Raw genomic sequence first — 12,390 nt, 5'->3', positions numbered from 1 at the left:
TCAAACCCTATAAACATGTGATCTTTAAGAGGCAGGAGTGAGTCAATGTGTTACTTGTGTATCGATGTAACATGTTCCAGGTCAGTCATTTTCATGAAGGGTTTGTGGAAGTAGTGCAGCTGCAGGATACAGGCCAGCAGGAAGAAGCCAGGGTTCAAGATGCTGCTAAAGAGTTCAGACAGAGCGAATGTCTCCAGACCGATCGCTGCCAACCTGAGGATGACAGCGGACAGATTGTAGCTGTAGTAGTGAGTGACTGTCATAAAGAGCCTGTTTAAGGAGACACAGTTGTCATACTGCTCTTCTGTGAAGCCAGTGAAATTTCTCCAGTATCCAGGGAAGTCCTCAAACTGGTACGTGTAGATGGATATCAGCACCAACATCGTGTAAGCCACGACAAGCCACCAGAAGAGCTTCAACAGCCGCCTCCACAGTGCGTAATAAACCTATAAACAAGTTACTCATTTAAAGAGATGTTAATTCAAAAGTGAAGGGAATCATCTGTAGCCAAATGTTCTCGCCTGATAGAGACAGAGGCAAAGCAGGAACAGCAGCATGTAGATGATCTTATAGCCAACGAGTTTTCCAGCAAAGGAGACCATGATGAACATCCCTCCACAGACATAGATCCAGTACTTAGCATAACAGCTCATCACTATGCCTCCCAGGATCTTCAGCACAGATTCATTAGCAGCTCCCACGTCTAATAGAGGAAAGAAGGTGGACACAGTGTTTACATGTATCTACATGAGTATGACTTAGGCTTTAACCCGCTTCTCCAATCCATCATCGGCTCACACAACTGATGACATGCAGACGACTCCTGTCACATCTCATCATTACCCCGGTTCTTTTGGGTGGATACTCAGCCACAGCAAGAATTATTATTATTATTATTATTATTATTATTATTATTATTATTATTATTATTATTATTATTATTATTATTATATTCCTTGCTTTCATGCCACCCTTTTACACCTACAGGCAATTCGCAATTAAAATGACTGTGGGAGCAAGCAAACATGCAAACACCTGGGCTGTGATGGAACAGCGTGAACCTCAGCACCGCTGAATCATCAATTTAATTATATCTATACAACAACAAATGGGTCATGGCCAGGTAAGCTGCTGATTGTGTAGCGTGTGGGGGTGTCTGACCTCCTGTGGTGACTTCCTGCAATGTGGCCATTTGTTTCCTGCTGAAATTTTCCTTCACTGACTGGCGTAACAGCAGCCAGAAAGTTAAAGTGAAAAGAAGCTGAATCAAGACAGAAAAATTATTCTGTTTAAAAATGTTATTACCACAACTGATAAAACCTAATGTTGGTCTGTTAAAGTAACCGGGAAGATATCAAAGATGATCTTTATGACAGATTTATAATAAATTGAAATAAGAGTCAGGGTCACATCTTACCATAGAGCCCAGCCTCAGACAGGGGTACTGGGCTCTGTCCAGCCCCAGTTGTCTGAGACTCATGCTTCCCACTGTGGTGGGCAGTTCTGGCTGCAGTTCCATGGCCCAGACATACTGCAGACAGCACAGCCCTAGGCCATAGAGCAGGATGAACGGAGAGCAGACCGTGGCTGCATGTTGCCTGCAACCAAAGAAAGGTGAGTGAAGTGCAGCTCTAAGGCATCCAGTGTCCGTACAAGGGTCCTAACAGTACCTGGCTCGCATGATCCAGATAATACAAGCCCACAGCAGTAGCACAAAGGTCAGCCAACTGTGGTACATGATGCTCCACACCTGCACAACATAACATCAGCTCACTGTGGCACCTCTTTGAGATGTCAAGAATACGGTGGTGTTGCTTTATTGAAACCATTTACCATCATGGCAATGAGTGCACAGACATAGCTCTGCTGCATCACCACCCTTCCAAGCAGGAATAAGGGACTTTCATTTTGTCGACCGATGGGACCAGCACTAGCACCTGCCATGAGAATCAGAAGCTTGTACAATCCTGAATCATAACATGACAACAAGTCAGCTGTGAATCACCAGATGAAATCATGTGTTCCGTGTCATCAGTCAGAAAGTGGAAGAAGCTCAATGATGCACGTGACCAACAAAAGCAAAACAAGGCTTTCATTGTTCCTGTTTGTCACAACTGAGGTGTCAGCCAATAGTGTAGAGTCTTGGCTAGTCTTGGATGTAGAAAGTAGTAAAGTAGATTTGATTGCAATGACCTCATTATGCATTTTCACATAAAATAAAATACAAAAAGCACCATAGACAAATCTAAAACCCAGGAACCTGTGGCTATTATAACACGCCATACCTAGGTCTGGAAGATTCTCTGCAGCCACAGGCTCCTCTCTGCTGTTTTCTGTTCCCACAGAAAGTTCAGTCCAAGACTTTAACTCCACCATCTCCTCCTTCAACTCCCCACATTCGATTTGTTGTCGGTACTCCTCAACCTTCTTCTGCTTACACAAAGGCAATGCATACAAAGTAATTTTTGTGCAGTTCCAGATGTTACCCTTGAGGACACTTTTACGTCTCTGCCAAGTAATATTGATAAAAAATAATCAAAGTTTTCATTGTAACACAGATGACACCCATTTATGTTTACTCGTGACACACACCAGGCATTGTTGGGGACTGAGGGCTGGACATTCTGTATGGTTTTAGCAATTGTGAATGATTAATAGGTGTTTCTCCATATATTCAACCCTGCTTAGCCTTTGTCTAAAGAAACAGATCATACCTTGTCTGTTGCTCCACGACATCCTGTCTTGAGGACAACTGCTACTGTGACATAAAGGAGCAACAGAATTCCTGGGTTGACATAAACTGGCCAGTTGTGACCAACATTAAGGCTGAGATCATGTGGTGAGGAGCAGTTTCCTTGTAAGACAATGTCCTTCAGACCAAAGAGTCTACAAAGAAAAACAAAATCAGCTGTCAAATATTTGACATTCTGTTTTAGATTCTATACTTGCAAAAAAAACATCATCATTTAACACTGTATTAAAATACAATTGTAAGAATCTTATAGAAAAAGAAAATATGGGCCAAAAGTCAGAGTGCATGGCCAATCACTACTACTAAAGGTTCCGTATTTACCAAATTCAAAGTGTATTTAACAACTTAACTTAAATACAATACAGACGCGCGTCTGCAATTAGATGAGAACATATATTCAATAGCCCTGTTCCCAGGTTCCGTTAGAGGATCTGTTAATGCGGCTGATCAGGGCAACATTAAAGTGCAATTTGCAGCAAGAGCTGGTTTACCAGATGTGATCAGACCTATCCACTGGACACATTGCTATAAAAGCACAGTCACAGGATGAAGTGACATATGTCAACAGAACATCAACAGAACAACAGAACAAACATTTTTATTTCATAAATGTACAAATAATAGCCCAAATGCAGCTACAATAAGCAACATTGTGTTGCCTGGTTCAATGCAATATCTATTCATTTTAACGAACAGCGTGTTTGGAATCAGATTTGAAGCTTGTACAGGATTGGTGGCTCCTTGGTCACTAAGTAATTTAACAACCTTAATATTAATTCCTTTTGCGCATAGAACTTGTGCACCCCCAAAGTACATCCTTTCTTCAGCGTCAACACTAGTCGGTGGTTTACTGTAGAGACTTCCTATGAGTTGTTGCTATCACAGTGCGAGGACATTTGCTTCTAACTCTATGGCTGAGGTGGATGGATTTATTTGGGACATATATAATATTAATATATTGGTAAAAGTTTTTAAATGTATAATTTATTTCATGGGGATTATGAGTGATGTTCCCTTTATTATTAATTATTGACTGGATGATTTGTTTTTCTTTATGTTTTTTAATTGTTTGGCTAAAAATTTACCACATTTGTTAGCGTGGTCAAAGTTCTCCCAGCGTAATTGGTCTATCTGAAACTGAGTTTTGCGATCAATTATATTATTTAATTTCAGCTTTAGATTTCTTAGGTCTTCTAGGACATCATTAGTTGGAGAGGCATCATATATAATCTCTACAGATTTTATTAAGTCTAATTCAAGTAGCATGCCTTTTTTTTCTTGTGCGATGAATATGAAATTATTCTACCACGCATAACTGCCTTCCTAGTCTCCCAAAGAACACAAGGCAAGGTTCCTGGTGTATCGTTGTTTTCCATAAAGGTTGCCCATTCTCTCCTCACATAGCTGATGATGTCTTGATCATTGAGTAATGATGTATTAAACCTCCAATTCCTGGTTGATGTGTAACTGTCTTAATCAACGAAATGGACATTGATAGTAAGATTGAGCGCAGGTGATTGATTACCAGACTCCTCTCGTGACACGCCTCTACATAAATATGTTAATTAATTTAAATACGGTCTGCATCTGCACAGTGCGCCGAGCGTGTGTGCAGGTGTTACTGCTGCAGATTCCGCAAAGTAGCAGAGATAAAAAAATAAAAGTGGTCTGACATAAAGGTGGATGTGAAGCAAAGTTTACCACCAAAGTTTAAGTAAAACTGACTGTAGCGATGTGTAAAGTCTGTAAGTCCGATCACCACAGGTAAGCCTGCTCTCAGTGCAAACTGCGCTTTAATGCAATGCCCTGATCAAATGTTCCATGAAAAATTGAAAATATATCTATTGGTAAAAAAAAATCTATTGGTAAAAAATATCTGGTGTTACTACCAATATATAAAAAAATATCTATACTTTTGTTGAATTTGTACTCCTCCGCACTGCTGCAGTTTTTGCAGAGGTGACCTAACTATCTGGTCTGTCTGCGTTCCTGTGCGCCATATACCAGAGAGAAGCAGACACACACTAACAACCCCCCCCCCCCCCCACTTGCTTTGACATCTCACGTGACTAAGCGACTCGAGCCAGTAAACAAACAAGCAGGAGGACTCAGACGAAGAAGGATGGAAGCAAGAAAGAGTTGGTTATATTTTCAAGCTGAAAAAGAAACAACGGCAAACCTGTACAATCTGCAAAAAGGGTGTTAAATACAGTGGCAACACAACCAATTTATATTATATATTTACTGTTGAACTTTGTCTGGGCTTTATTAAATGAATACAATTTAAGTCAAAACACCTGAAAGTCATGAAAATGTAAAGTATCGGTACTGGTATCGATACTGGCGATACTGGTCCAGTATTTACTTGGTATCGGATCGACTCCAAAGTTGGTAGTATCGCCCACCCCTAGCTGGAGCCCTGCGGTCAACAGCTGGATGTGCGCTGGCCACGCGGCTTCTTGCTGCATCGCGATCCAAGAACAGGCACCGTTACCAGATTCTAATACAATAGAATATTAGATCCTCTAACAGATCATGTAACAGAGCTGTAGAATATATGTTTGTATCGTTTTGCTCATATTTTTATATCATCTCCCTCCCTCATCCATAATGCCAGTGCGCTGAAGACCCGGCAAGCAAACTTTTTTTTTTACACCCATGATCAGCTGATCTCACTAAGATCGGCCCCAAAATACTTGACTCCGTCAGAAATGTCAAGCTTCCCTGAAGAAATAAGGAGGAAAATGAGGGGATGCAGAGGACGCAAAAAAGTTTGTAGAGGGAACAAAGACCGAAGAGAACCGCACAAAGAGAACAGTTTACCCCCCCTCCACGAACGCTGCTGCAGCATGGGACGTCATACAGTCGGTCGTCTCCAACCTGCAGTCCAGACATCCTGATGCTTTCTTTATGATCTCTGGTGACTTTGATCACACCAGCCTCGACAAGTCACTTCCTACATTTACCCAGTTTGTGAGCTGTTCCACCAGAGGTGAGAACACACTGGACCTGATGTATGCTAATGTTAAGAATGTCTACTCTTCCACCCCCCCCCTCTGGGAAAGTCAGATCAAATATCGATTCATCTGCTGCCCCCCCTCTGGGAAAGTCAGATCAAATATCGATTCATCTGCTGCCACAACACACACCTCAGGTTCAAAGGCAGCCGCCACCATTAAAACTGTTAAAAGGTGGACAGATGAGGACCACGTTGCTCTGCAGAGCTGCTTTAAAGACAGAGGAGCTGGACAGGGGAGCCCCTTGAGACAGAGGCTGATCAGTATTACAGTAGGTGCTCCACAGAACACCACTGGAGATCTTTCCTCTTTGTAAAGGTTGACCTTTATCTGGGCATTAACATGTATAATAAAACTTTAGCTAGTAATTAGATGTGAGCGTGTGTAGAGGTGTTAGCATTCTTTAACCTCCCTACCATCTTGTGTGTACCTCCAACTGTGACAGCAATAAAAGTGTGCAATATAATTTCCCTCTCGGATTATTAATCTTTTTTAAATTATAAATCAGGGTCCAAACCTTGCAGGATACAGGCACATTATCTATGCTGATGACAAGAGACATGAACGATAAGAGCCTGAACTACTACTGGGGGAATGTCTATGCAGATATACTGTGTTTATTACCAAAGAAGATCAAGACATTACTCCAACATGACCATTTAACCTGCAGGGTGCTTACCTGGCCCACAGACTGTGTGGGGGAAACAGGGCCTGTGTCAGATCACACTGGTACAGGTACAGACAAACCAGGTGACCAGCGGCAAACATTCCCACCATCACACACAAAGCGTTGAAACCTAGGTGACTGATGGGAAGGTGGCAGGCCCACCATGTGCACACGCCAATGAAAAGCACAAAGTAGATGGCCGAGAAGGCAGAGGGCAGTGTGATGCCTAAAGGAGGAGACAGATGCATATGATCCCTGTAAACCAGCATGATGTCGGCAAACATGAGAACACTTCTCATTAAATAACAATTAATTCTAAATAAGTTTAATGGATCATTGGTTGGTATAGTCCCTTAGGTCTGTTGCCATAGCAGTAACTCGACGAGAACTGGTGGTCGGACAATAACACTGCAGCCTGTCACAGCAGTCTTCAGTATGCCCCATTTTACACTGTTCTGCAACTAGTGGTAACACAGAAGGAATCTGGGGGCTAAAATGTGAATTCAAACACGGGGGAAGGCCCACTAATAAGCAAAGGCCTAAAGGGAGCAAACTGGGGGCCTAGAACAGAGTAGGGAGATATTATCGTTCATGTGTAACAACTTGCCCTTTCACTGATAATACTATTTAATTAATTAAATTAATTAATTATATAAAAATAATAAAATAATTAATTATTTAATTGGTAAAGCAGGATTATGTAGATTAAGCTGACAACTGATTGTAAACAAGAGTGATTCTTCTACACTAGTTCTCCAAAAACTCAGGTCAATACCAGAGCATTAGCAAACAGCTGGGCAAGGCTGAGCTATGAAAACAGCAGCACAGACATTTCAAGTTGTGCTTTATATTCTGAAACAGTGTGGATAGCTACCAGCCAACGCCAACAGGCTGATGGTAAAAATCTTTCCCAGGTCCCGCAGAATTTTTTGAGCTGTGTCCTTTAGCTGATCGGCCAGCTGCTTGGCTCTGGTTGCTGTGGAAATGTCCTCGTCAGGGTCCCCAGGTAATGACCTCTCCCCGTCATCTTCATCTCTCAATGCCTCTTCATCATCATCCTCATCATCATCTGTGATGATGTCTGTTGAATAATCTTTTAGCTAAGATGAAAAGGGACATAGGTTAGTACAAACTCTTTCTGACAAGTGAATGAGGTGAAATTCAGAGAGCTACTGTTGAGGAAGTGGACAAATCCTCACCAGTTGTCTGTCCAGCTTCTACAGGTTTTTAACTGGAGCGCTGCTGTCTATGTCATTACATATGGGAATCTTGTCTGTATACACCAATGTTTTCTCACTTACTGAATCAGTTATTCAGCAAAACAATGTATAAGACAGATGATGCCTTCTGCTCCGTTATCAGTTCTGTCTTTGCTTTCTCCTGCTGAATCATCTCCATAGAATAAAGGGTTTAGTTCTGTAGGACAGCTAAAATCTGCAAAGTGTCTTCACACCAGACACATTATCAACACACAGAGGAACCTGTTCCGTTAGCTAAAGGTTAACAGCTAGTAGTCATGGAGCCTAGTTGTTTTATCCTGGATAGTGGCTTTGACCCTCACTCATCCTCATCCTCCTTCCTTTCGCTTAGCGTACAGTCTCGGGGTGCTGGATTTGGGGTGAAACCCTCCATGCATTGTAAGGAGCATTCTTGTCTTGATGTCAGTGGCTTCCATCTCGTCTTTTGGCCAGCTTATTATCCCAGCGGGGTCCCTGATGACCAGGAGGGCGTGGGTGTTGATCACCCGGACTTTGTTCTCTTGGATGTCTGCCACTGTGATGGTTACCAGATCGTGTTCACAAAGGTTACTGTGGTCTGCTCTCAAGTCCACCAGCCACTTGTCTTTGCTGTTATGTGATGCCTCCTTCTTCCATATGCCTTTCCAGTATTCTTCGGTCTTTAGCCTTGGTGGGTCTGCTCTCGTGGTATTAACCTGAGTACACCTTAGATAGTTCAGTGGAGAACAACCTGTTTCTTCTCCTGGTTTTGACTTTTTTTGTATCTGCTCAGTTAGACTGTGAGCCAAACAAAAGATCCCCACTCGCCCCTTCCTTGGTGCGGTCTTATTCCTACAAGCTCAGGTCCTCCAGAGGCCTGGGAGCTTGAGGGTCCCGCGCAGTATCTTAGCTGTTCCTAGGACTGCACTCCTCTGGACAGAGATCTCAGAGGATATACCACTACCACTCTATTCTCACCCTCTGCAGGTGGTTTCATCTACTTTCCAAGCTCAGGTCCTTGATAGTTCTGACCAGTATCCTTGCTGTTCCTAGGACTGCACTTTACTGGACTGAGATGTCGGATGTATTTCCAGGGATCTGTTGTAGCCATTCCTCCAGTTTGGGGGTCATTGCCCCGAGTGCTCCGATCACCACAGGCACCACTGTGGCCTTCACCTTCCAAGCCTTCTCCAGTTCTTCTCTGAGCCCTTAGTATTTCTCTAGTTTCTCATGTACGCTTGGTATTGCCACATCCACCACTACGGCTTTCCCCTGTTCTTTATCCACCGCCACATCAAGGATAAGACCCCGACAGATGACGTGCTGAGTGAGTGCCTCAGGCAGTGGAAAAAGAGGATCAGATGCTGGAAGAGGGGCCATCATGGGAGGACAAGCCCTTACATGGGATGTACCACCGTAACATAACTGAAGTGGCTGATCTCAACAAGTCCTACCAATGGCTTGAAAGGGCTGGGCTGAAGGACAGCACAGAGGCACTCATCCTGGCTGCACAGGAGCAGGCCCTGAGCACCAGAGCCATAGAGGCCCAGATCTACCACACCAGACAAGACCCAAGGTGTAGACTGTGCAAAGAGGCGCCTGAGACGATCCAGCACATAACCGTGGGGTGTAAGATGCTGGCAGCGAAAGCATACACAACTTGAGATTGACGAGATATAACACAAATGCTACGGCAAGGGGGAGCCAGGACGCCAGGTCAGAGGGGAGGTTTCACCATCTCCCCAACCAGAAATTGGGTGCGAAGCCCCAATGAGCACAGACACGCTGAGCGAGGCAATGACTGACCTGAAAGATAAGATCATGGCGAGATTGAACAGGCAACCCTGAAGACAACTACAACAACTAAGGGAAGTACCATCAGAAAGTCTCAAGGAAGATGTGAATGTGTCTTACGTGTTTTCGGGTGTCTAACATGCTATTTATTTACTTTTCTGATCTTTCTAATTTAAAATGTTTTGTGTTTTTATACATTTTGTGTTATTTGTAAAGTTGACTAAAATAACGTCCTAGTATCACAGTGAACCAGTGCTGGCCAAGGCACTGAAGGAGTCACACTTTTGTGAGTAAGCACTGCTCCAACCGTGACCACGCAATGCTGTGTGAAAATTTCCTCTAACATAGCAAGTATATATTCAAATATAATGGTAATGATGATGACGGTATTATTATTACACCTCGATTATTATTAAATATTATTATTATTGTTATTATTAATGATATTAATAATAATAATAATTTACACACAAGTCAATAAATCCTGTTCATAGAAAACCTCCCATTTGATCCTCACTCGCATTCTTCCTCACACATTGACTCACAGATTTAATGTTGGCAGGAGCTGCCATTTCTCTGTTCCTAACCAATCTGCTGCAGAGGATGACGGTCACCAAAGCAACAGCACACACACCCAGGTCAGGACACAGAAGACGTGACAGACTCCAGGGATCATCCAAGGGAAGCCTAAAAGAAACAGAATAATAAATGAAACTGACTGAGGTCAACAAACCAGGGATCCCATATTTCATACCTGGACACGCCAATGTGCTTGGTTATGGTGTCCCATTGTGAACAGTTCCCTCCGATGGTGGTGTCGAAAGGAGGATATGTGTACAATAGCGTCTGGAAGCAGATATGAGCTAGAACAAAGAGCAGACTCGTACAGAGCACCGCTCTGATGAAGCGACCTGTGTGACCTGGAGGAAAGAAAAGGACCAGATCACACCAGCAGGTAACCCTTAAATATAATGATCACAATATTTTAAATTTTATATTTAGTATATGTGTACAAAGATTATATCTGTTTGAAATGGGACCAGTTATGAAGTTATGTTATCAATGCCGAAATCATGAGTGTTAGTCCTCATGATGTCAGGTCAGAGCTTCAGATGTGTTTGTTAAGTAGTTACAGTAGTAGTAGTGGTAGTAGTAGTAGTAGTAGTAGTAGTAGTAGTACCCCTACTGACCTGGGAAGCATACAGGTCATTCTGTCAGGTTTTGGGTTTATTTCCGGTTTTATTTTGGTATTTCCGTTTTCTTTTCTCTAGTCCATGTTGCTGCCAGCTTTCACTTCCGGTCCACATCACTCCACCTGTCTGTCATTTGTAATCACGCCAGTATTTAGTCACCAGTCCTCACCTGTGTCCTCTGCCAGATTGTCGTGATTCTTTCCGCATTCCAGCATTCGTTTTGATTCCCTGCCTGATACCAGTTTTGTTTTCTGAGCCGACCTAGTCTTTGCCTTGCCCTTGTCTGTATCGTTGCCGAGCCTGTTTGTTAATGACCATCGCCTGTCCACTGACGCTGAATTGCCTGATCCTCCGGTACCGTATTCCTGCCTCTCTGTTACCAACCCGTGCTTGTCTGACCGCCGCTATCTGCCTGCCCCCTTGTTTTAAGATTGTTCCAGTGATCTCCAGACTGTTTCTCTGTATCCTGCACAATAAACGTCATCTTTTGGAACGAGTTGGATTCTGTTCCGTGCATGTGGGTCCGATCTGTCAAGACACCTGCCGCGCCTGACACATTCAAGCCTTGGATTTCTCCCCTGTGCCCTGAAGCTCATTTGTTAGTAGAGTGTGATCCAATTATGTGGTGACATGTGACAGGCAGTGTCTCTGTATGTGCATTATCTGCCACATATTGACTTCATGCTTGCTAATTTATCTTTCTTTAACTTGTTCACAGTGACATCATTCATTGATGTGCAGGGTATTGTACCCACTGAATGCTGACATTGCTGGAGGACAGAGATTTCCAGACAGCTCCTGTTTGTCTTTCCAGCTCATCTTCTCTGGATGGAAACCACTCTCACAGAGCTGCAAACATTCTTTCAAGTATGTGTCTTTCCTATTTTCCACTCAGATGAGAGAGGAACATGTTACTATCTGGCTGTGTGGCCTTGTGAGCTTTTGTATTGCCTGTATTGCTTCACACAACAGCAAAGTACAGAGCAGAGAATACAGCAAAAGAATAGAAGACCGTTTATATTGGCACAGTATCATGCAGTACAGTACAGCGCTAGAGTGAGTATGAGGTCATTGGAAAGGATATTGCAGTGTGTAAATATAAATCTTTCACCGGTTTGCACAAATGTTGCACAGAAAGGTTGTTGCATATTATGTAAATATATAATAAATATATAATAATGCACAGAGTTTGCACACATACTGTACAGAAGAGATTAAAATGTAACCACTGATGCAGTGGGTGAGTGAATGTAGTGGGAGGTAGTTAGCAGCTCTGATTGTATAGTCTGATAGCAGCAGGTAGGAAAGATCTGCGATATCTCTCCTTCACACAGCAAGGGTGGATTAGTCTGTTACTGAAGCTGCTCGCCAGACTAGACCGTCAGTCCACCAGTGGGCAGGAGTCCTGGTCCAGGACCCTTCTCCCACCCACCTCCTGCACCGCACCCAAAGTAAAGCCCAGGACAGAGCTGGACTTTTTAATGATTGTGTCCAGTATTTTCCTGCCCCTCACAGTGATGCTGCTGCTCTAACAGACCACCCGGTACAGGATGGCTGATGCCACCACAGAGTCATAGAAGGTCCTCAGGAGTGACCTCCTCACTCCAAAAGACAGCAGTCTCCTCAGCAGGTAGACACTGCTCTGACCCTTCCTGTACAGTGCATCCGTGTTATGAGTCCAGTCCAGTGTATTGTTTAGATGCACACTCAGGTGCTTATAGGAGTCCACTTTCTCAATGTCCATTCCCTG

General features: G+C 43.3%; 1 protein-coding gene across 5 annotated transcripts in view; it reads right to left on the bottom strand.

Annotated features, from left to right (window-relative positions):
* piezo1 (piezo-type mechanosensitive ion channel component 1) overlaps positions 1-12,390 on the bottom strand; it is a 78,171-nt gene that overhangs the window by 18,082 nt on the left and 47,699 nt on the right. For 3 of the 5 annotated variants that reach the window (XM_029174957.3, XM_055502378.1, XM_029174959.3), the window contains exons 3-15: positions 10,202-10,367; positions 9,993-10,134; positions 7,311-7,536; positions 6,449-6,662; positions 2,715-2,886; positions 2,286-2,433; positions 1,834-1,937; positions 1,671-1,750; positions 1,418-1,598; positions 1,162-1,261; positions 522-703; positions 298-446; positions 55-213 (exon numbers count right to left, since the gene is read on the bottom strand). In XM_029174957.3, the coding sequence (XP_029030790.1) occupies positions 55-213; positions 298-446; positions 522-703; positions 1,162-1,261; positions 1,418-1,598; positions 1,671-1,750; positions 1,834-1,937; positions 2,286-2,433; positions 2,715-2,886; positions 6,449-6,662; positions 7,311-7,536; positions 9,993-10,134; positions 10,202-10,367 (2,023 nt within the window). Of the gene's footprint in view, positions 1-54; positions 214-297; positions 447-521; positions 704-1,161; positions 1,262-1,417; positions 1,599-1,670; positions 1,751-1,833; positions 1,938-2,285; positions 2,434-2,714; positions 2,887-6,448; positions 6,663-7,310; positions 7,537-7,635; positions 9,350-9,992; positions 10,135-10,201; positions 10,368-12,390 lie in introns of those variants that run through there. The other 2 variants (XM_029174958.3, XM_055502379.1) reach the window with 2 other exon arrangements.

Source organism: Betta splendens, chromosome 15 (genome assembly GCF_900634795.4).
Source record: "Betta splendens chromosome 15, fBetSpl5.4, whole genome shotgun sequence".
Taxonomy (NCBI): domain Eukaryota; kingdom Metazoa; phylum Chordata; class Actinopteri; order Anabantiformes; family Osphronemidae; genus Betta; species Betta splendens.
This window is presented reverse-complemented; position numbering and strand designations above follow the sequence as displayed.